General features: G+C 45.1%; 1 protein-coding gene across 1 annotated transcript; it reads left to right on the forward strand.

The window, feature by feature from the left end:
- Positions 1-2: 2 nt before the first annotated feature.
- Positions 3-14,857, forward strand: Mfap3 (microfibril associated protein 3). Its single transcript, XM_028880052.2, has 3 exons — positions 3-87; positions 10,386-10,826; positions 13,477-14,857. Exons 2-3 carry the CDS (start codon positions 10,553-10,555, stop codon positions 14,247-14,249), a joined length of 1,047 nt encoding a protein of 348 aa, XP_028735885.1. The 5' UTR covers positions 3-87; positions 10,386-10,552; the 3' UTR covers positions 14,250-14,857.
- Positions 14,858-25,121: the final 10,264 nt, after the last annotated feature.

Consider the following 25,121-nt stretch of genomic DNA (forward strand, 5'->3'; position numbering starts at 1 on the left):
CTGACCTCCGCGCGGAGGCGGGGTCGCCTTCGAGGAGTGCTTCCGGGTCAAGCATCCGCTGGGGCGGAAGGAGCTGAGTCCGGCGAGGTGAGTGAGTACTCGGGTCAGGTAGCTCCCTGAGAGCTAGGGATGCTTGGGGCTGGGCGCGGAGGCTGCAGGGGTGTCCCCCCTCCGTGAAGGCCTGGTGTGGGTGTGGGGGTTCCGCCATGAAGTATTTACAGAGCACTGGAGAGGGCCAGCGACGCCCCGGGTCACACCGGGGAACCCGTGAAGACCCTGCTCTCGGCTCACTGCCGAGGTGGTTAAGGGAAGGGAGACCACAAAACGTCGAGACAGCGGTGTCTGAGATGGTAGCTGAGTGCTTTCTCGAAGTTGAAATGAGGTGGTAGAATGGACCCGAGTGAGGAAGTGAAAAGGAGGAAGCCTCCTGCCGATGTGGAGTAGGAGTAGAGCTTTGCAGGAGGAGACTGGCCGAGGGCGACAGCGCGCAGGGAGTGGGGGAGAATAGAAGCCTGGGCACCGAGTCGGTGTCGGTCAGTGGCGAGGACTCTGACTTTTCCTTTGGAACTCGGTGGGAAGTAATTAAAGGTTTCTAAGCAGGAGAGTGACGTGCTTTTGATTTATAATTGTAGGGTTTATAATGCGTCGCTTCATTTGCCCCTGAGCAGTTTGAATGCACAAAGCGCTGACTGACAGAACCAGGAAGAAGGCATTAAACGCATTTTTGTAAAAATGGGGACACCTGAAGCCCAGGGAGGCAAAGACTTGATTTCAAGTGTCCAGATCTCGTGCTGCTGTGTGGCTCAGTGGTAGAGCGTTTACCTATCGTGTGCAAGGGCCTGGGTTTGATCCCTAGCATCTAAAAACAAACAAAGGTTCCAGTTTCCTCCTTCTCGTCAATCCCTTATATCAGTGTCCAGATGCAATTACCACTTCCTAAAACCCTTCAACGATCTTCCCTTATTTTCGATGAGAATCCTTTAAATTTTGGTACATTGGTGTTACCTGGGACATTACTAAATGCCTGTTCCTTTGAAGTCAGATTGCAAGTTAAGGCTAGCCTTGGCTTAGGTCTAAGCCAGCCAGAGCTAAATAACCACATCCTATCTCAAACAAAAGTGCCTGGTCAACAGATAAACTAAAAGTATAAAATAGATTTCTTCTGGTTTTCTTTTGTGAAGGAAAATGTATAGAATAGAGGTGTATCTTGGTCAGCTGGTAACTGTCTTATCTTTTACACATTGCCATTACTAATATAGCAACAAAATTGTGATTTTTTTTGGGTCTTGGGAGCCCATTGCACTTAAACGTATCAAGAATTTCAAAAGGTTTTGTTTAGGTACATTACAACTACCAGTAGTTTTCATTTAAGACATTAAAATCACTCTCAAAAAAATAACTTATTTTAAAATAGTAAGCTCATTAAGTAATAACTGACATTTCCTTAAAGAATATTTTCCAGTGGCAAATGCTGGCAACGTGTCTGTAATCCCAGTACTTGGGAAATGGAACTACAGGCAGGAGGAGGACTTTAAGTTTATCTTGGGATGCAAATTTGAGGCCAGTCTGGACTATGTGAGACCTTTTCTCAAAAACAACAAAAAGACAATTTCTCTAATGCTTGGCTTCCTAGAATACAGCTAGGTTCCGTTTCTCCTATGTTCTCTTGAAGTATGAATATCATTGTGTAACCTTCAGAAAATTTTCATCACGTGTGAGCAGAGACATGAAACTGTTTCAGGGATGCCCAGGACTCCCTGTTCCACATGTGGGAAATGCTGAATTACAGTATTGTCATGACAGTTAACAGAAATGTAAGCTTGATTTGTAAATCAGCACAGCTATAATGTGCATCCGAGGGAGGCCAGAACTCTACATCTTTAACAAGCACCGCAGATTAATCTGGTATTTTCTCAAAGTTGAGTTTGCAAAGCCATTTATAGATCAAATTCTCTGGAGTGTTGTTCCTGAAGAAAAAAAGCCAACAACAACAAAAAGCTGTTTCCTTCTCTTAAGATCTCTTTATAAACAGTTTCCAGAGCCTGAGAATAGAAACTAGTTGCAAGTTTTCCTCCTCCCAGACTGATGCTCATCTGAACTCCAGCTATTGCACCCTTCCCCAGGAAGTAGACTTCTGTCAAAGGCTGAGGTTTTTCAGATGGGCTTCTGTGAGATAACTGAAGGGAAACTGATGAGTCTTACTGAAGTTTAACTTTCAGGGTGTTAGAACCTTGAGCAAGCAAAGAAACTCCAAATAAGTGGGCTGTGGTGCTACACACCTTTAATCCCAGCACTCGGGAGGCAGAGCCAGGCGGATCTCTGTCAATTCAAGGCCAGCCTGATCTACTGAGTGAGTTCCAGGACAGGCTCCAAAGCTACACAGAAACCCTGTCTCGAAGAAAAAAGAAACCCAGAATAAAGAGGGCAGGGAGAGTGTGGGAAAGTAGGTCTCCTGACTAACAGGAGATGAGAATTGCAAGTAGAATCTTCATGGAGAGATGTTGCTGGGGAAGGGAACTGATGAACGAAAGAGCAACTAGAAGCCGAACATTAAGTTGAAAACTATGTAGAGACAGTAGAGAGTAAGACACACACACAACTGAAGCTTGTCGGCTAGGAACACTATACGACTTTAGGCAAAGAAAGGGATGATGATGTAATCAGGCTCCAGATACAGGAACTAAGCATCCTAGAACACATCTGAGCAAGTAACAGAGGAGCAGGTAAAGATTGTACCAGGTTATAAGCATGCGTACTGGTGCATGTGTGCACTGCTGCCTACATCCTCCATTCCTGGAGAGCTAGCTGGAGTGTGAAGCTTAGCTCTGGGATAGGGAAAAGTCCCCTACTAGATTTTGTCTTTCTTTGAAAGACAGTGTTTGGGTATAGCACAAGGAGCTAGATTGGGCTGAGAGTGTGGTACCCAGATGAGATAAAAGGACTGTGATTTGGGTAGATACAGTTGACCTAACTGGAAAATATCTAAAACGTATAATAATAATAACAACAGCATGTATTGCTGTGGATATGTTCTGTATGCTGTGAATGTGTTGCTCTGGTTGGTTGATAAATAAAATGCTGATTGGCCAGTAGCCAGGCAGGAAGTATAGGTGGGACAAAGAGAGAGGGGAATTCTGGGAAGTGGAAGGCTGAATCAGGAGACGCTGCCAGCCACCACCACCGTGAGAAGTAAGATGTAAAGTACCAATAAGCCACAAGCCACGTGGCAACTTTAGAAATGGGTTAAGATATAAGAACTAGATAGCAAGAAGCCTGAGCCATTAGGCCAAACAGTTTAAATAATATAAGCATCTGTGTGTTTATTTCAGTATGAGTGGCTGCAGGACGAGCAGGTGAGAGATGTTTGTCTTGACTACAGGCCAGGCAGGACTGGAGATTACTCCAGCTACAATGTATTTATAATGTTCCCACAGTCATGCTTCCAGACAATCCAAGATCATTACTGTTAATAACCTCATTCAATAGATGTGAAAACAGAGGCTTTTCCAGCCTGGGCTTCACCCAGAACAAGGACTGAGTACTTGTAACTCCAGAACCCATTCTTCTAACCTCTAAACTACATAATCCTCAATTTTGGTGTTACAAAACTGGAAGGATTGTATAGATACCCTCGAAGCTATGTGTATGTTGGACAAGTAGGTCTGGGGTTACCATGAGGGGTTGTAACTACTGAGTTAAAGATACAGTGAGGTCGGCCGCCTTTAATCCCAGCACTTGGGAGGTAGAGCCAGACGATCTCTGTGAGTTCGAGGTCAGCCTGGTCTACAGAGCAAGATCCAGGACAAGCACCAAAACTACAGAGAAACCCTGTCTCAAAAAAAAGAAAGAGAGAGAAAGAGAGAGAGAAAGAGAGAGAGAAAAGAAAACAAAAAGAAAGAAAGATACAGTGAGGTCTTTCTCAGTTTCAGACTACAGAGGGAAGAAAATGGGGTGGAGAGGTCCTGAATCTAAGCCTGCCATCCACTGGCAGTCACTGTTATGGCAAAAAGGATAAAAGTCAGAATGATGCTGGTATTTAAACAAAGCTCCAAAAAGGATGAATACAGACGATGTTCTCATTGTGCCAGAAAATATGTTGACGTTTAAGTTGAAATTGCCCCATGTCTGGAGGTGAGGTGGTGGGCTCCAGGATATGACTGGAAATATAGACTAGAAACGTTTAAGTAAATGGGCCCTCAAAATGATGACCTCTGTTCAAATAACTGTAACTTTAAATACGTGTGTGTGTATGTGTGCATATGTAGATATATAGATACAGTGTGTGGGCGTGGGAACAGGCAGTGTGTGTGCCGTGGTACATGTGTAGAGGTCAGCTGACAAATGTGTGTAGTCAGTTCTCCCCTTCTATCTTTCTGTGGGTCCTTCAGGCTTACTTAACGGGTGTCTACCCACTGGGCCATCTCTTTGGCCCCAGAACTAATGTTGAATGTCACAGATCCCCACGGCAACACCGGCAGTAAACAGCACAACTGTGTTTGCTCTTTGCGGTGGATGGAGGGAACGTGCAAGCTGCTCTCCATTTGCTTTTCTCCTTGCCAGCGCAGAATGCCACTTTGTCAACTGTGTGGCAGTTTGTGGGAGCGCCTCCACTTTGCACATGTGACTGAAGGCAGAGCAGAGCGGATACGCTGTAAATACAGCAAGGAGCAGTTAATTATGGAGAATGAGACATTAGTATCCTGCTGTAATTGGAGTGAAAAACATTGCCATCTGGGCATCAGTGTTCTCCCCCTTGACTTATCCCAGAATGATTTCTGCAAACGGCGCTTTGCTCCGCCAACTTAATACTGAGGCCCGGAACGGAAGTCAGCCACATTGCTTCCCTGTTTGCTTCTGTTGCAAGTCGGAGCCGAATGGAAATATTTCTTCACTCAGAGTTGGCAGGAACAGCAGCCGAGCAGTCTGCTATGACAGTGAAGGCTCTTCTCTTCCCGACTTTTAAAATAATAGTCAATATTCAGAACGGTTGTCTAGGGAAAAATCATCCACATTTCTGCTGCTTCATGATCCTAACATGTCAGCTGCTGCACTGAGAATACCAGGCATGGTGTTAGAAGTGCCAGATTTAAAAGTGGGTCACACTCCTGCTGCTCATGCCATCGTGTGTGTGTGTGTGTGTGTGTGTGTGTGTGTGTGTGTGTGTGTGTAGTTAGCTGTTTCTACCCCCAGCTTCTAAACTAGTTCGTAACTCCCTGAGTGTGTGGGACAGTCTGACTCACCTGAGGAGCACTTGAAGCGTTGGCCACTTCACGTTCTGTGGGATGGGTTCCTGCTTTAATTGAGGTAAAGTCAGGCTACGAGCTGAGCGGTGACAGTTGCTAACCTCCGTCACCACTGCTGATGAAGAGGGAATGGTCACTGGGTGATGTTTTGGTGTCAGGTAGCAGAGACCGCTGACGCTAATGTAAGCCTTCATGTGAGGAGAAGCCATGAGTGTGTGACCCCTCCCTCCCCTTCTGCTGTCACCTTGGACTGTTGCCACTGTTGTCACAACTGCTCCAAATCTCCCACCGGCAGGGGCTGCTGTTTCTTCACGGCTGATATCAGAAGGCCTTCGTGTTCAGGCTGCCTGTGACTGGTCTGAAGTGGCTGGTGCAGACTGGACACTCAAGACTGTTGTCAGATCTGGTTTTCTCCTGGTGAAGTCAGGTTCAGCCTGCTGTGCTCCCTTTCCCATAGGACCGGCTTCAGGGTGGCTGTCGTGTCTCTCTAGACCCTGTTTTGGGGGGTTTGTGAACCCCCAGCCCACACAATGGCTGTGTCAGTATACAGCAAAGACTGCAGAGGTGAGCCACAGGGCACTTCGCTCAAAACACCCCCAGTGCGGTGGTTCTCAACCCTCCTAATGCTTTGACCTTTGATACAACTCCTTATGATGTGGCGACCCCCAACCATAAAACTGTTTTTGTTGCCCTTCATAACTGTAATTTTGCTACTGTTACGAATCATAATGTAACTATCTGATAGGCAGGATGTCTGGTATTCAACATCTGTGAAAGGGACATTGACCCCCAAAGGATGGAGACCCGCCAGCTGAGAAGTGCTGCCATACTATAAAGAGAATAATTGGAGATAGGTGTTAACAGAGATCACCTGATGACCACAGCTGTGCTTCTGTTCATCTTCCAAGGCTTGCTCTTTCTCCTACCTAACCCTTTCCCCATTTGCTTCCTTGTTTGCAAGGTACGCCTTAATGATTTGTAGTTTTAGTTTTGAGTAAAATCAAATAAAGATGTTTATTTCTTTAAGGAAAAAAAAAAAGTCATTGGTACCAAGCAGTTCTTTAGGAGCCAAAGCAGCATGTGCGAGCCTCTTTCTCCACCTTCTCCTTTATCTCCTCATAGCTCGCTCTCCTCCTTATCCCTCTTGTCTTGTCCCGCAATTTTCCATTGTAGGTAGGCTGAACCAAACTGTCTCAACCCCTGAATGCCTGCCCTTCTCAAATGGCCCTAGATGTCTCCATCTAAATCCCAAGAACAAAGGTTTGAGTTAGCTTACTTAACTAAAGGATTGACCCAGGCAAATACAGGCAAGGCTTGAAAAGGGACCCACAGGGTACGTGGATTATAAGGAAGCTTGCCTGCCACAAGTGCAGGGCCCAGGTAATGTGACATGTACTGCCTGCTTTTGCCTCATGTTATTGCAGATTACTGATTTGTGGGGAGACCATAAGTAAGTGATGTTTTGAACTGAAAGTTGACATTTCAACAGTGCCTCCCCACCCCTGATTATTATATAGTTGTGGGGTATTCTGAGTAAAGGTGCCTAATGGTGTAACTGTTTGATGGTGTGCATGTAAGCACCCCTAAGGAACCATCAGCAGCAGTCACTATGTGCATTTAGTGAGTGTTGCTGCCAGGCTGTTTTACATGAATTGCTCTAGTAGTCACTCTCCTGTAAGAATAGGTACTATTGTTTTCGCTACTTTAAAGACGAGAGGACAAGACACAGACTTAAGTCCTTTGTAAAAACTACAGGGCTGGTTAGAATCCAGGCCTGAATGCCTGGATACCTACCACCCTGGCACCTCTGCCACCCTGGCTTTACCAGATTGCAGGCGTCAGTTGTACCAGTGCAGAGGAAGCCAGAGCCAGGATGGAATGTGACAGCTCAGCTGTGCGTAGGAAGTGTTCCAGCAGTCTAGAGCACCATTAGCAGGGCTGTCGGAGAGGACAGGAGCTGTTGCTGCTGCCTGATGGCAGTCCAGGGACCCTTGCCTCAGAATTACCCAGCATGTTAACCTAAGCCCAGATCAGATCTGTGTATTTAACATCTCTCTGAGTGTTGATAATACTTAGATGGGTTTGAATTCTTGAATTTGGTGATTTTTTTTTTTTACTTCCACATTTTTCCTCTAGTACCAGGTAATGAAGAAGTTGCAAGTCCCTTTGAAAAATGCCTCTACACTTAAAAATAAAAACAACAATGCAGCTGGGTGCTGATGGCACACGTCTTTAATCCCAGCACTTGGGAAGCAGAAGCAGGTGGATCTCTGTGAGTTCGAGGCCAGCCTAGTCTACAGAGCAAGTTCTGGAACAGCCAATGCTGTTACACAGAGAAACACAGTCTCAGAAGAAAAAAAAAAAACCATAGTGTTACCCACTCTAGAGGTACTGCCACCTGCTTCAAGCTCAGAGATAGACACCCACCATGTTTATAGGGAAAACAAAATCCAAACCAAGAAGCTCTTCACGCTCTAGTCTGTCTGTACCAGTTCTGCTTCACCTCCTACCCTGGCACCTCCTTCCTCTCTACCTTTAGCAGCACTGAGCTTCAGCATGGAGACCCACATTCTCATCTGTTCACATTTCTACTGAGCACATACTAGGTGCCAGCCTGTCGGAGGACATACATTGTGCCTGATGCTACCCAAGGGGGAAATGCAGGAGGACCCAGAATGTGGGGCTGCACTCACTACAAACAGCCTCCCCAAGAGCATAACCAATGCAGTAGATCTGAGGGATGGGAAGATCAAGAATGGAACTTCTCAGGTAGAAGGCCAGGGCACAGGCAAAGAGCAGAGGGTTACTGGTCAAGAGGTGTCCAGGAAAGAGCCACAAGCTATAATGACAGGTATATCTCATGACCAAACTCGGGAGCCAGAGAATGCTGGATCCTGATTCTAAAGGGAAGGAGACTAGGTTGGATTTTTGGTTCTGTCTTGAAATCATGGATAGACTCGGGGATTGTAATGACTGGGGTAAGTGAAAGAGATCCTTGTTCAACAACAAGAATCAAAGGTCAAAGAATGGAGTAGTCGAGAGACATGGCTCACTTGTGGAATGGGCATTGACTGCAGGATGAGGGCAGCCCGAGAACACAGCATGGGAACAGACCTTCCTTTGACACACAGCAGCATTGGGCAATGACTGGCCTCGTGAGGACGGCTGAGCCAGCAGTCCTCATAGCACAAGGCTACAGAGATAGGGGGTATCCATCTCTGAGCCTGAAGCAGGTGGCAGTAACTCTGGAGTCAGTCATTTTTATACTCAGTCATGCAGGTGATTTTATCCACAGAAGTGGTGTACAGTTTTCCTTTAAAATAAATATACAAAAAGAAAGTGAGTGGATTTAAAAGCTTTGCTCTGGTAAATAGTAAAAAGTACGGCAGTGGAGTGAATGACATTTTACAGTTTGATTTAGATAAAACTGGGGACCTCCCTGTCAAAGTCTGGGGAAACGTTTGGAACTCTCACCATGAGAACTGCTGGTAAGAAGAAGGACAAAGTCTTGCCTGTCAGTCATTGCTCATCTTCAGTGTCTAAGAGCTTGAAGCTTACACTAGCATAGAGCCTGGCTTCTGGTCCTCATCAGGAAGTGTTTGTGCCTGTCACCTCTGTTATTGGATCAGACGCCCATGAACTTCTGGCATCACTGTGAAGTCTAGAAATTAAGCTAAATCATTTATGAAATGCCCACGGCTGTTTCCTTCAATATCATTTTAGTAGGTTTAAAGGAGGAAATGGAAGTAAACACATTTAATCTATCCTGTAGAGCCAAAGTCAGAAGTTTTTGTTTTATTCTAAATAGCCTGTCCTTAAATGTTAAAGATTGAGATTTTTTTTAATTGTCATTATTCATCCAGTCCCTCAAGAGCCTAATGAAAATTAAATGACATTTTAAAACTTGTAATTCAGACTTTAAGGGTTTAATGGCAAAATACAATGACCCATTGGTTTTTATGTTCTGTGATCAAGCAGCCTTGCTGTGAGTATAAAAGTAGATAAACGTCATCTCCAAAGCTAATTACCTTGGACTTTGACAAGAAATAAAACAGAGCCTCACCACATATTTATAGGGGTGTAAATTGACATTTTCCTTGCAAGCTGGTGATTTTAAATAGGGAATCAAATTAGCAAGAAGAAAATCATAAACACCTGGACTCAGGCTAGACTTTTATTTTGCTTTTTTGTTGTAGTTTATTCTTCTCTAAACCTAATAGTCTTTCCTTATAGTTGTATATCGTTTCTACCAACTACACACTTAAGATGTCAGTTTTGTTAGACTTCAGTCTAAAAATTTGTTAATTGTATATACCATTAAATATACTGTTATATCTCTTAATTGTAAAGAATATGCTAATTTTTTGTATGACATTCTGAGAGGGAGATGTATGGACTTACAAGTCAGTATCTCTGTTCATGTAGGTCACACAGGGGTTGTGGGGTTTTTTTGGTTTTTTTTGTTTTGTTTTGTTTTGTTTTTTGGGTTTTTTTTGTTTGTTTGTTTGTTTTGTTTTTCAAGACAGGGTTTCTCTGTGTAGTTTTGGTGCCTGTCCTGAATCTCGCTCTGACACAGGTTTTTGTTTCTGCTTTTTCCTAACAAAACCAGATTCTACCTCATATGTCCCTGAGGTATTTGTTTAATCTGCATATGTAGTTGGACTACCCAGCTTCTGATCTTCATGGTAAAGAACAAGGCATATCAGTTGCTTTACATACTGATATAGCATATGGTTGTGGTGTAGGTTGAAATAAAAGATGGTTAAACTGTATTTCAGCTCTCCATTGGCTCCCAGTTGCATAGAAATTGTCCAAGTTAAATGGAAGCTCAGCATTTAGATCCAGAAGCATCCTTAGAGCATCTCTCATCCTTCCCTTCAGTGAGCAGATGAGAAAATGGAAGCCAAGAGAGAGAAAGCTGCTGCTTGCCAAGATGGGGGAGCTGGCAGTGAGGTTTGGCTGGCATCTAAGTCTGCTGAGTCCCAGCTCAGCACTCTTCTCCATCTCTCTGAGGTGGTATCTAATCATCTCTGATGTCAGCACCAGTTCCTTCATTGGCTTCTTGTCTATTCATTTCTGGGGTATGCAGTTTTACCCCATGATGAGTCTCGGTTGGGTAAACACTATGTGGCTTTCTTCTAGGCTGGCCTCCACACGTCTCATCCTTTGAATAGTGAAAGCCTCGGAACACTGTTGGACCACTTCTTTGGAAAACTCTTCTATCAGCAGCAAGTCATTCACTGCGATCCTGTTGAGCATAGCCACATTTGAGTTTTCCAAGTCTAAAGAAGACTGTCTTTGCTTTTCCCATGAAGCTGAATCACTGTCTGTCCATCTTAGTGGTGGTCACTCTTGTGCCAGCTGCTCTGGTTCTGGAAGATGTGGCCCCACTGGGAGCAAATCAGAGTTCTTACAATGTATCATTTCTCCCGAGCTTTGAACTCTCAGCAGGTTCCTACTCTGGTGATGATGTCATCATAGCCAAAGAGGGAACAAATGTTTCCCTGGAGTGTCTTCTCACAATGGATCAGTATGGAGATGTCCACTGGTACAACTCGAAAGGACGGCGGCTACATGGCAGAGGTAATCCTATAAAAGTGTGGTCAGCCAGGTGACTCAACCCAGCTTTAGGGGGTTATGATATACTGAGCAAGAATTCTCCAAGATATGTGTCAAGGGAACTAGCTTCAAAGGGGGTCAAGGATACAGTTCAGTGGTTAAGCACTTTCCTAAAATGCACAAAGCCCTGGGTTTGATCCCTAGCATGGGGGGTAGGGATAGAGGTGGGGTGGTTAGGGCCTGAAGTATTAAACATATCAAAAAGAACAAAATAATTATAATTATTTAACAAAAAGAGGATAGGTATAAATTTAAAAGATAATCATGTGACAGTAAGCTGCTTTCCTTCCTATTGAGTTTTCTTTTACTTATTTCTGTGTTCGTTTATTTTGTATTGGGCAAAGTATTATAGTTCAGGTTCACCAGGAACTCTATAGCCAAGAATGACTTTGAACTCCAGATCATCCTGCCTCCAGCTTCCAGGTGCTGGGATTATTGGCATGCACCACTGTGCCCAAATTCAGCTTTTTTTTTTTTTTTCTTAATTTGCTTGAAAACAAAGTTTCTCTTATCTCTATTTCTGTCATTAGAATTACACAGTGATGTGTCATCAAGATGGCTCAGTGAGTAAAGGTACTTGCCATCAAGCCTGGCAACTTTGTACCCACATGGTAGAGATAGCAGCTGACTTCCACAGGTTGTCTTCTGATGTCCACACTTACACTGGTGTGTGGACCCATACATACACATACACACACACATATAATTTAAAAAAGAACTGTACTCTGATAATTCAGTCCAAGTTTACTTTTCATTGGGCTTTTATTTTATTCTTCTTTGTGTGATTTGTTTGATGCACATCTTAATTTAGACTAGTTCTTTACTAGTGTTCTGTTAGATCTTTGAGGGAGGTGCCTCAATGGTTAAGAGCACTGGCTGCTCTCCCAGAGGACCCAAGCATCCATTTGGCAGCTCACAACTGTCTGTAACTCCAGTTTGAGGGAACCAGATGCTCTTTGGCATCTACAGTCATGAGGCATGCATGTGGTACATAGACATATATGCAGGCAAAACATGTATATACATAAAATAATAATAAATCATTAAAACAAAACAAAATAAATGATCAAACCAGGTGGTAGTGGTATATACCCTTAATACCAGCACTCAGGAGGCAGAGGCAGGCAGATCTCTTGAGTTCAAGGCCAGTCTGGTCTACAGAGTGAGTTCCAGGACAGCCAGGGTTACACAGAAACCCTGTCTCAAAAAAACAAAAAGGAAGATCTTTGTGATAAATACTTGAGTTACAAAGTACCTCAAAGAGAAGTTAGCATGAAAGCCAAAATGAAGAAGTTCTAGGATCCCCATAAGCTAGCCTTTCAGGAAACACTCTTAAACATAAAAGGTATTCATTCTTCATGTTGAGTTAAAGCAGAAGAGACAGGTGCTTTTCCCTTCTCAAGGACCCATTCCTAAGCAGTGGAGTGTGTCTCGGTGCTAAGTCCTTTCCTAGCAAACACAGGTTGGATCTCCAGCACCACACACTAAAAGGCTAGTTGCCTTAGTCTCTTTCCAGTTGCTGTAGTAGAATACCCTGACAAAGGGGACTTAGGAAGAAGGGTTTGTTACAGCTCAACATTCCAGGTTGTAGTCTGTCATTGCAGGGAAGCCAGTGGAGTAACTCAAAACAGCTGGTTGTCTTACATCCATAGTCAAGAAGCAGAGGGCAGCGAAAACATGCTGCTGCTCAGCTCAAAGGTCATCAGGCTTGGTGAGGAGTGCCTTTACCCACTGAATTCTCTCTCCAGCCCCATGCTAGGTGCTTTTCTAAAAATAACTTTGGGACCTTGTCATGAGTTCATGATGAAAAGTAAGCAACATTTCAATAAAGATAAAAGTACATAGCCCATCACCCCATAAATAAACATATCTATGCTTCTGAGATATGTCCATCTTGTGTATGAAAAGATATAAGTAGCAGTATGGTGTAGACTCGAACACGTGGATGAAGATGTCTTTGAAAGATTGGTCTTTTGAATCTATGTGGATGCTTGTTGTCTGGCTGTGAGAAGGAAATGCTGGCCTTAGATGGTCAGGAAGTTCAATTTTCATTGCTTGTTTTATGCTGATAGAATCCTAATCACACATGGAAGTCTGCTTTTCTTTCTTTCTTCCTTTCTTTCTAGTTTTTAGCATTATTGAAACAGTGGCGCCTATGTAGTTGGAAGTTTTCTTGTGTCCTGCCCAGTCCTGCAGCTCGGTCCCAAGTAAACACACAGAGGCTTATGTTAATTACAAACTGTATGGCCCATGGCTCAGGCTTCTTGCTAACCAGCTTTTACATCTTAACTCAACCCATTCCTATTAATCTATGTTTTGCCACGTGGCTTCATGATATTACCTGTTCTCTCACATCTTGCTTCTCCTGGTGGCGACTTGCAGCATCTTCTGACTCTGCCTTTCTCCTCCCTCTGTCCCTCTTGGATCTCCTGCCTGGCACCATTCTGCCCTGCCATGGCCAGTGCAGGGAGCAACACATATTCACAGCATATGGAAAGACACCCCACAACAAGCCTAACAGACAAGTTACAATAGTTTTATGAAAAGGCGAATATTAGCAAGGCAGTTGGTCTTCTCTGTAATTTTTTTTTCCCATTTCTGTTGGATTTATTAGGTGGAAAATGGTTGGTTTCCGATAGCTTCCTAAATATCACCAATGTCGCCTTTGATGACCGAGGGCTCTATACGTGTATCGTCACCTCTCCAACTCGTGCCTCCTACTCAGTCACCCTCCGTGTGATCTTCACCTCTGGAGACATGAGTGTCTACTATATGGTTGTCTGCCTGATCGCCTTCACAATCACACTCATCCTGAATGTCACTCGGCTATGCCTGATGAGCACCCATCTCCGAAAGACTGAGAAGGCCATCAATGAGTTCTTCAGGACTGAGGGGGCTGAAAAGCTCCAGAAGGCCTTTGAGATAGCAAAGCGCATCCCCATCATCACCTCAGCCAAAACCCTGGAGCTTGCCAAGGTCACTCAGTTTAAGACCATGGAGTTTGCCCGCTACATTGAAGAACTAGCCAGAAGTGTCCCTCTCCCGCCCCTTATTCTGAACTGCCGGGCCTTTGTTGAGGAAATGTTTGAGGCTGTGCGAGTGGATGACCCCGATGACATGGGAGAGAGAATCAAGGAGAGACCTGCCTTGAATGCTCAAGGTGGCATCTATGTGATTAACCCAGAGCTGGGACGAAGTAACTCACCTGGTGGAGATTCGGATGACGGTTCTCTCAGTGAGCAAGGCCAGGAGATAGCAGTGCAGGTGTCTGTCCACCTTCAGTCAGAGACCAAAAGTATCGGAACAGATTCTCAAGACAGCAGTCACCTCAGCACATGTGATGACCTGGCAGCACCTACTGAGGGCAGCACTCACCCCGGAGAATGAGCATGTGACCACTGACAGCTTGCCCAGTGCTCAGGAAAAGAGCTTGCTATGAGGACATAGCATTATTACAAGATGACCAGGGTCTTCCCCTGAACCTTAAGCACACCAGACCATGAATTGCCAAAGTCCTTGTGAAAAGACATTTTTCTGATAAAAGGTTGCTGAAGCGATGTGTGCTAAAAGTGAAAGGCTGTTAACACAGTGAGACTTCTTTTCTGGTCACAGTTTTTCTTTGGCTCTCATGTGACACATTGAAGCCCGGGTTTCCCCATCAGTGAAATAAGGGATTTGTTGTCAGTGAGTTGTGTCTGACCCAACACTTACCTGTAGCCCTTACGCCAGCCTTTCACTAGACCTTTGGTTCCTCTCTTGGAACTTTATTCTGCACTCCAGTTGTCTACACCAGTGCCACACACGGAGATGCTCTGCCCTGGGGCGTGAGCAGTCACATGTGCCGGGACAGATGTTTTCAGTGAGGCACCGCTATGTTACACAGATGCAGAGAGTCAGTTGTCATTAAAAAACCATTTTCACTGGGTGTGGTAGCACATGCCTTTAATCCTAGCACTTGGAGACAGAGACAAGCAGATCCCTGAGTTCAAGGCCAATCTGGTCTATGGAGCAAGTTCCAGGACAGCTAGGGCTACACAGAGAAACCTTGTCTCAAAAAACCTAAGGAAAAAAAAGAGAAAAAAACACTCTCCACAAGAAATGTATTCTTCTTGGGAGTACATTCTGTCTTTTTAGCTTACCAAGACCATTGAGGCTGGCCTCAATGTCCTCAAGGAAGAATGTTTTCAGTGTTTTGTGAACAAGAGCAATGTCAAGTCATCTCTGGCAAATCATAAATTTTGATACTTTTTAATAATGTCTCAGGCTTCCTCCTCTTACAAGTACTGAATTCCCAAGTGGGCTCTGTTTGGGTCCAGAACTGCAGAATCCACTTTAGAGCGAGCCCAGCAACACTCCTGCCAGCCCTCTGTGGTCCTCAACGTGGTGCTAAAAGTGATACACCTCTTCTTGTCTTGTTGAGACTCATCATTGCTGGTGTGTTTGTTCTTCAGATACATCCTTTTGAGTAAGGGCTACATTTGTATCCTTTCTAGAAGCACTTAGCTGAAATCAGATGAGATCATTGTGTTCAGTGAGTTATTAGAACAGATAATCCAGACCTGCCTGGCCAAGATTGACATGATGATTATAAATAATCTTCACATCATCTCACCTGCAGGAAGCACTTAGAGAATGTTAACATCATGGCTGTGGAGCTCAGTGTGATGCTTCACTTCATTTGGCTTCTAGTTGTGGAAGCATTGCTTGAACTAGAAGGTCCTAAGGGAAATGTGCAGAGGGGTTCATCAGAATTTAATTTAAAGTGTCAAACAAACAGGACGACAGGAAAGTCATAGTGTAACCAGTGAACTCAGTGCCTGCCGTTGTCCAGGCTTATCAGATATGATGCCTCTGCTCTGGGCAGCATGAACAAATCTGTGTGCAGTTTATCAGGTGGCATATGGATAATATGGTAATACTGCCTTTTCTATCTCTCAGGCTGTTTCCATGGAAACCTTCAGAGCCAAACAAAAGCTAACAATCATTTAACCAAAAAGCTAGCCGTGGCTCAGAGATGTGTATTTCTTTAAGGAAAGCTGTTTTTGTACATTTGGCTGTAGAACAAGGGCTTTTGAACATATCCTAAATTAAGAACATTTTCCCTTCTTACACTGTTCTCTGGACGTATTAAAATTTTTAAGAATCTCTTCTGTGGGGTCAGTCTCCTGAATGTCCCTCAGATCTGCAGTCCCTCACCTGATAAAGCAAGGTTGGGGTCACTTCTTACAATGAAGTCTATTGCCTTACCTTAAATACTGGTTTTACACCACTTGTTCCTAAAAGGGACATTAATGTCTTGAACTTTAAGGTAGACACATTTAATGACAAGAGTTTTAGAAAATGATACTTTGCAAAAATGGAAAATACCAAAACAGATGGGTAAGCTCACATAATTCATACAGGCCACTCACTTCACTGGAGCCTGGGCCAGTCACAGAAACATAAAACAGGCATTGGGTATGGTGGAACACGCCTGTAATGCCAGCACCTGGGAGGCGGGCAGGAGGACTGCAAGTTCTGAGCCAGCCTGGGCTATCTAACAAGACCCTGTCTCTGTAAACTAACCACTGGGCATGCAGTTGGGGGAACGGATTGATCCCACCCCCCATGATACCCCACCTGGTGTCCAAAGAGTTCCATCACCACAGGGTAGGTGAGACTCGGGAGGAGTGGCGGACTTGCAAAGCTGGTTTTCAGAGCGAAGAGGACAGTTCTGTGTCTAATCAAACCAAATGGACTGAACAGGCTCGGCTGTTTGTAAGCCCTTCACCTCAGCTGTTGTTACCAGCTGGTGTCGTTATCTTTCTGTCTGGCTGAATTTTCTAGGCTAGTCTTTTGTTTTGTTTTGTTAATGCTTTTAAGCAGCAAAATGTGTCTCAAATAAGTCTGTCACCATATTGTGAATTTTGTGTTGTCATTTAATGAACTTGAATGTCCTTACAGAATTAAACAGCGGCTTTGTAAAATAAATCTACCCAAAATTTCAGCATCTTCCTGTACTCTTCCACACATGCACTGTTTGAGTTGATGCCCTGTTGTGTTTAAAGCAGTTTGGTAGCCCTAGTCCTCAAAATCATGTCTATTATGCTTTAAACATTTTTTATAAATATTAATAAATAGGTCTTGCCATATTGTCCAACCTGGCTTCAAATTTATGATCCTCCAGTCTCAGCCTCCTGAATACTAGGATTACAGCATGACTGCCTTGCTGGCCTTCATCTGCCTTTGTCTCAGTACATAGCCTAGGCTGGCCTTGAACTTGGAGCAATTCTTTTGCTAATGCCTCCCAAATGCTGAGGTTATAAGTATGTGCCACTGTGCCTGACTTTTAGGCTTGATTCTTGTCATGCCCGGTGAGTTTGTCCATTTTCTGTCCACTACACATAACAACATGGAACAATTTCAAGAAAGCCCCTTCTGCTACTTTGCCTCCTTCCACAAGCTGAAGGTCAGATCCCCACCCGCATGCACTTCTTCAGTCCCCCAACCTCAGGAGCCCTTGGGCCAACGCTTTGTGTGTGCCCTGCATGTGGTTTCCCTAGAGCAGATAAGCTGGGTCCCTGACAGCCCCAGGAGGCTGCATGCTTGCTGTCTAGAACCCAGCTCAGCACACTAACCCTAACGCCAGTGATTGTAACTCTACTGTGTCCTATTTCCCAGCCACAGTCTTCTCACCTGGACAGGAACGTGACAACACTCAGCCTCATGAACACTTCTGGGTGCTTATGGTCCTGTCTCACAAAAGGAAGTGAGTGTTGTTCGATAGTACTGTGTCTCAACATTATTTTAATAAAAACTTGAATTAAAAAAGTCAGAGTTGAATGTTGTACATTAAATGGAGTGTTTACTTGAGTCCACAGAGTAGGTTTCTTCTCATATATGATCCAGTTTGGTCTCTTTTCAGATTTATTTTGTGTCAGGGTGTTTACACACTCATATGTCTGCAGCACGGGCATGCCTGGTGCCTGAGAAGGTCAGAAGACATTGTTAGATCCCCTGGAACTGGAGCTGTGGACGGTTGTGAGCCACTCTGTAGGTGGCTGGGAACCGAGCCTAGGTCCTCTCTAAGAGCAACAAGTGCTCTAAACTGCTTAGCCATCTCTCCAGCCCCTGAAGTCGGATCTTGATGATTGTAAATAAGAGTGTGTTTAAATGCAGTATGTTTCAACAACATTCTCCTAATCTGTGTGGTACCATGCGCCACACTTTGGTGGGTACCTTCCACATAGCAAACCAACAGGTAACTGTCACTCTGGACCCAAACAGCACAGCTTCCCACTTCTGAAGTGAAGCTCTCCATGACTAGGACACATCCAACAGCGGGTCAGTGGGACTGGTGTGTGTTCCTGCTGTATCATGTACATGCGCTTCAGTAGCCAGAGGCATTGGCTCTGGGATCAGTGTGCTGTTAGCACTGGTGACAGAACCCAGTAGAGAAAGGAAGAGGACAAAGACGGAACATACAGCTCGTTACCAAAGTGCCACAGACTCCATGCAGTGAAGAGTCAGCCCTGACTTTCAGTGACAGAAAAACCATGATCCTGATGCCACCACTGGCTTTGCAGTCAAGGACAGGTGTATGGAATTTGATGTCGGTTGTTTTAAAGAGGAGTAAATTTAAATTCAATGGAATTCCACCACACACTCCAGCATTTCTTCACCAGGCTCAACGACGCCTACTTGGTGATAGAGTCCACATGAGGATTAGCTGGAGCCACATAAGGAACATGGTTTGCTTAGCATGGTGTATGGTGCAAAGGCTGCATCAGCACAGTTAGCCATGTCCAAAGGATACACATGTCAGCCACGAGTTCCTCATACCTCTCAGAATTGCATCTGGCTATGTGCTGAGGCAACCTGGGGATGGGGGCCGACCAAAAGCAGACTGTTTCTCAAATAATTCCAGCACAGGCAGTCCAAGAATGGCATAAGGGCTCAGGCCTGCTGTTGAGGACTTGAGTCCTAAATTCCTCTCCATTCTCGAGTGTGGCTTTCATGGTCACAAGATGTCATATTTGGGTTCTAGAAGGAACACCTGCGACATTTTTTTTTTTTTTTTTTTGTGAAAGCAGTTTATTTTGGAGATGATTCTAGAAATGCAGGGAAGTAAGACAAGAAAGAGAAGGAAGCCAATACAAGAACATTGCAGAGTGGCTTATGCTGATACTTGGTCTTCCTGGGGACCACTCACATCTAGGCCAGCAAGCCGGGATCTTTGCCCTCCAAAGAATCTGTTACTAGTCACAGGCTGTTCTCAGGCTCTCTCGAATCCTTTAACAGATGAATGTCCTGGGTGGAGGTGCAAGGCTGTCGGTAGGAAGTCCATGGTGATTGCTGGGACAGTGAGGGGCAGGGATCTATAGGCAGGGGGCCAGCCGCACCTGCTAACAGGACAGCCCTTCTGCTTCCAGCATGGCTCTGCATTCAGGGTAGAGAGAAGAGCAGACGGTCTAAGGTAGTGTGCAGCAAGGTCACCTCATCAGTTACTGTGCCTCCTGAAGATACACGTGAAGGCAGAAGAAAGGCCCAGCAAGGTGGCCTGATTGAGAACGAAGGACTAGGCCTGTAGGTCATGAGAAGACAGGCAAGCAAAGGCCATGAATGCAAGTAGAATCCCAAGCTCTTCCAGGCTGTTTCCAGAAGAGATACTAAAAACAGCTGATCTGGAAAAGGAGGCTTATTTGTAGGGGAGGGGGGGGAGTCTGATACTCAATACTGCTATTGGTTTTGGTTTTCCTGAAGCTGTCTGCACCTTAGAGACACACTGGTTTCCTTTAAGGAATGAAACTCCTTCAGAGCCCCTTAAATTCCAGCCATGTTCTTGAGTTTCCGTGTTTTCACTGGAACTATCGATCAGGCAGTCTATATATGTAAATACACATGTCATCCCATATGCTGGAGAACTCGTGGTGCTCCTGGCTGCTTATTATTTCTGATTGGGCCCCCTGCTTTGCCTCCAGCTCAGCCGTTTGAGAAGGAGCCCTCAAGTGTCCTAAGTACCAATGAATCAGACTTTAGGGGTCCCCTTTGGGAAACGGCTTGTCCCTAAGAGAATGGAAATATCTGGAAGAACTAACTCCCTGAGTGGTTGGTATTTGTGTGAACTTCATTGCTGTTTTGGAAACCTCTAGCACACCATTCCCAAGGCTTCTCTTACTGTGACATCTGGAACATCTACAGCTATAATTTCAGTCTTTTGAACGTCGCAGGTGTAGTGTTCAAGGACCCTGAGACAGAATGTTGCAGATAAGCTTACTGTGAGGGTAACTAATGCTGTGCATGGACAGTCAACAACCTGTCAGGGGCTCTGAGATTTCAGGCCTCAGTACTATAGACAGACAGCATGGCAGGGGTCCTGAAGAGGAATCAGGGTTCCTTCTCATAGGTCTCTGAGGAAGGAGGAAGCGTCCTGTGTAAGCCTGCACCAGGCGGTGGCCGAGAAAGGAGAAGAGAAGAGAAAGTGTGGGACACGGGTAGCTGCAGCGGCTTGTGATGCAGCTGAGCCTGCAAGCTTACTGCCCCACATCTGCAGGCACTTGGAGATCTGTTAGCTGGAGAGTCCCTGGGCAGTGCTCTCAACAGGGAGCCTGCAATGACTCTGGAGAGGGGAGGGGAGCTGCCGGGGTGGCCTGAGCAGCACTCTGTTGTGGGTTCAGTGAGTGCTTGCACACACACTGGGTACCGGACCATGAACAAAGCCAGAGGCTCCTCTGTTCTTCCAGGCTGTGAGACGGCAAACATAGACGGTGACTAGGTTAATAACGGAGATGTCTGAAAAGAAATGGAGAGAGGACCTTCATCAAAAGGGCTTGAGCTCTTTGGCATTAGGAAAACAGTTTCCTGGAAAAGTTAAACAGACAAAAAAAAATCACTCGGGGCTTGGGGTTTGGATGAGAATGGTTCCCCAGGCTTATATTGGAATGTTTGGTCTTTAGTTGATGGAACTGGTAGAGAAAGATTAGGAGGTGTGGCCTTGTTGGAGGAGGTGTGTCACTGGGGTGGACTTTGAACTTTCAAAAGTCCATGCCAGGCCTCTCAGTCTCAATCTCTCTCTCTCTCTCTCTCTCTCTCTCTCTCTCTCTCTCTCTCTCTCTATCTCTATCTCTATCTCTATCTCTATCTCTATCTCTATCTCTATCTCTATCTCTATCTCTATCTCTATCTCTCCTGCTGCCTTGGGATAACTCTCAGCTTCTGCTTCAGCACCTTGCCTGCCTGCCTGCCTCCATGCTCCCCTCCATGACGGTCATGAACTCACCCTCTGAAACTGTAAGCCCCTGATACCATATTCCCATGATAAGCCACCTGAAAGAGACTTGCATGCCGAGTGCTAAATGGCTCGGCACCGAGTAATACAGGCAGAAGAGCTGATAGGGGAAAAGCAAGTGTGACAGAAAATGGCAGTGCTCCCAGGTTAGGGCGAGATTTGAACTAAGCACGGAAGTTCAGCCAAGCCATGGTGTGGAAGGAAGGCTGTCAACCTTACCATGAAACGCGAAGTCTTCCATGTTGGCCTGTTGTCTCAGCAGGAACACAAATCCAGTTCCAGGGCCTGAAAAGATGGCTCAGTGGGTAAAACCCCTATCAGGGAAGCATGAAGATCTGAGTCTAAGTCCCCAGAAGTCCCACAAAGCCGGGCAGAGTAGCACATCTATAAACTCCAGGCTCCTATGACGAGATTGGAGGCCGAGAAGAGTGAATGCCTAGTAGTACACAGCAGCAGAGACAGAAGAGCACATGAATGTCCCATAGTCCTGCTAGCCGGCTGCGCACATCAGGCAGGCAGAGGGATTGTCTGGTTCTCTCACCTGAGCACCAGCTCCATGAAGGCAGAGCCCTTACCCACCTCACTTCCTTCTCTCTCTCTCTCTCTAAAACATTTATTTATTATGTATACAGTGTTCTGCCTGCATGTATGCCCGAATGCCAGAAGAGGACACCAGATCTCATAATAGATGGTTGTGAGGCACCATGTAGCTGCTGGGAATTGAACTCAGGACCTCTGGAAAAGCAGCTAGTGCTCTTAATCTCAGATCCATCTCTCCAGCCCTTGCTCCCTTTTCTATTCCCAGTGGTTGAAATAGAGCCTGTCACCAAATTGGCAGTCATTCACTGTATCCTTTCATGGACAAAGACAGATGGGTGTATACTGATTGTAGGGGCTTAAGGAAATTATTTAGCATCTCTGCCTCTCTATATCCCTTTACCAGGTGAAGAAGAAGGTATTATACTACTTAACTTCTAGAATACAGAAGAATTAAGATAAATGGAAATGCAGAAGACTTTTGAAAGTATTAGGAGAAAATATTGGAATGTGTGGACAGAGCCATTTGAAAGTGGCAAAACGGAGAAAGAGGGGGTTTTTTTCCTTTTTTTTTTTTTAGGATTTTATTTTATTTGAGAAAGGGTCTGTCTCTGTCACCTGACAGGTCTGGAACTCACAGAGATCTGCCTGCCTCTGCCCCCACAGTGCTGAGATTAAAGGTATGCACTCTGAGCCCAACCAAAAGATTTTATTGCATGCCAGGATGCCTGAAGACAATCATATTCAGAGTGATAAACAAGATCAGTGTGCTCCCTGTTCTTCCAAACCCCAGAATAATCGAGAAAGTACGTGTGTGTGTGTGTGTGTGTGTGTGTGTGTGTGTGTGTGTGTGTGTGACAAGAGTCTCAAAAGCTCACCAGCAGGGACCAGAGGTAGCCTGATTAGCATGCACAAGGCCCGTGGTTCAATCCAAAGCACCACGTCAGTCGGACACAGGCTTGTGATCCCAGTACTGGGGACAGAGGCAGGAAGATTGGGAGTTCAAGGTCATCTTCAGCTACATTCAAGGCTAATCTGAGATACATGCAACCCTGTCTTAAAAGAAAAAAAAAAAGGTCATCAGGGACTCTAAGAATGGTCATTGAGCTGATTCATACCGAGAATTTGAGGGCAGGGGTGTGCGGGTAGGTTAGGGGTGTCCCTGGCCCATGGAATGTCCTAGCCCAAGCTGTGAAAGAGAAAGACTGTATGTATTTGAACAAACCAAACAGCCCAGCCTGACTCCTGATGGTGCTTCCCAGTGGGCCAGTGCCAGACAGCAGATCCATCCCCCAACAGCCAAGGCATCTTCCCTCAGAGACTAAGAGGTCTGGTTAGGCTCTTCCAAACACGATGGAGCAGAACACAGTCACCAGTACCTCTGTGTAGATGAAGGTAAATGACACCATGTGACGCACTTGGCCCACTGTCCACAGACTGGGACTGATGGCCCTCGGGATTAGAAAAGGATAAAAACCAAACAGTGCACATTCAGACGTGGAAAGTGAGGGTCTCAGGAAGGACCTGTATTTAGTGGGGGTCTTGTCACCATTGTTTGAGACATCTGCTATACTTGCAAGACTAAGGAGAAGTTTGTTGAAGCAAGAAAACAAGCACTCAGCATGGCTCCCGGAGGTCCAGAACGCCTTCCAATGTGACACCCTTTCTGGGATGCAGAGATGCACAGCTTTAGCCAGCAGGAGGCAGAATGGAGGCGCCTCCATCCACTTGCCAATGGCCTTGGACAGTCCTTACCTCTCTGAATATCATCAGATGGGCTGTTTGTGGGAATGCTACCTCAGCAGATTCTAAGGACTGGCTCACATGTCTGACAGAGAGAGAACCAACAGCAGATACCAGAGTACGTTGGTAATCTTTAGCTTAATAACTAATGATAAACATATTAGACCACTGCAGCAGGAGAAAGTATTAAGAAATGAGTGTCTCTGAGAAGAAAATGAAAGGAGGAGGAGGCGCAGGAGGAGAAGCCCCTTATAAATTCAAAATTCATGACACACATAACATTTCTCTGTGCCCTTTGAAGTGTTCTAACATGTTGGGAGGCATCTTGGACCCCATCTGCCCAACATTTGGGCCCTGGACTGGCTTCCCTCTAACAGCTTTTGAACACAGTGTTGCTGTCTCTGGTCTGTTCTGAACATCTTCTTGAGTTAGCATGTATCCATATTAACCCTGCTAAAAGCCAAGCTTTCCTTGATGTCAGAGCACACATATGGAAATAAGCTTGCATAGGTTTTTTTTGTGATCCCTTCTCGGCGGACTCCAGTGGTGTTAATAACAAGCCATATACCCTCTACTTTCTTACTATTTTCAAATAGGTTTTAAATTGTAATACAGTGTAATGCAAGCACATTGTCTAAAAATGCCAACAGCAGGATTTTATGTTAAGGAAGAAACAATCAGTTCTTCACCTCCTGCTCTCCATTTATGCTCTACATATTAACAGCATTTTACACATTCTTCCAGAAATTTCATGTCTGCCCTTTCCTTTCCCCTGAAATGTCTTTATTTTACACAAAATTTACCCCATTTTCTTACTTTCTTTTTTCTTTTCTATTTATTTATTTGTTTGTTTATTTATTTTATTTTTAATTTATTTTTAGCAGCCTTGACTGTCCTGGAACTCACTCTATAGACCAGGCTGGTTTCAGATTCACAGAGATCCACCTGCCCCTGACTCCTGAGTACTGGGATCAAAGGCATGCGCCGCTACATCCAGTTTAACTTTTAAGTTATTTGTTTAGTGTTACTCAGTGAGTGAGGGGCGCACATGCCACAGTGTGCATGTGGAGGTCACAGGATAGCCTAAAGGAGTCAGTTCTTTGCTTCCCCAGGCTATCCTAGGATGGAACTCAAGTCGTGAGGTGTAACAACAAGCACCTTTACCCATCTTGCCAGCCCATGAAGTCCTCTTTCCATAGCAAAGGAAAACCTACAGAGCCTCGGCATTAGAAATGTCCTCTGGCCTCATCTCCAAGAAGCCTTGACATTTTTGACAGTAAAATGTCACTGCAGCCAGGAGGTGTTAACCAGGGCATCTGAAGGAAAGTGGTTTCCACTTCAGCAACATAGCGCTGGCCTTTATCCTGCAAGCCAGGAGCTCTAGAAAAGAGGTTGAACATTTGCATTGTGATTGTTATTCACTCAACAAATATTTGCTCATCACCTGCTGGAGACCAAGAAGACTGTGAACCAAAGCAGGTATAAGGCCCTCGATCACCTCCTCTGCCAGCTCACCGTGTGACCTCAGACAGGCCCCTTGCCCCTGCTTGACTTTACTCTCCATGTCCTTAAAATCAGCTCCGAATCACAGTATCTCCAGAGAGCCTCCCAGCAGGGCCCCTCCTTGGTGTATTCTTAAAGAAGGTCTCAATCACTCACAGGAGGGGAGGGAGGAGGGCACAAAACCCTTCTAAGGTTACTGCCAGGTTGTA

This window comes from Peromyscus leucopus, chromosome 8b, assembly GCF_004664715.2.
Source record: "Peromyscus leucopus breed LL Stock chromosome 8b, UCI_PerLeu_2.1, whole genome shotgun sequence".
Classification (NCBI taxonomy): Eukaryota; Metazoa; Chordata; class Mammalia; order Rodentia; family Cricetidae; genus Peromyscus; species Peromyscus leucopus.

Excerpts from the sequence above, each read along its gene's own strand:
- Mfap3 (XM_028880052.2), top strand. The coding sequence starts at position 10,553 with ATGAAGCTGAATCACTGTCTGTCCATCTTAGTGGTGGTCACTCTTGTG. Across the intron at positions 10,827-13,476 it reads ACGGCGGCTACATGGCAGAG|GTGGAAAATGGTTGGTTTCC; the intron begins GTAATCCTATAA and ends TGGATTTATTAG.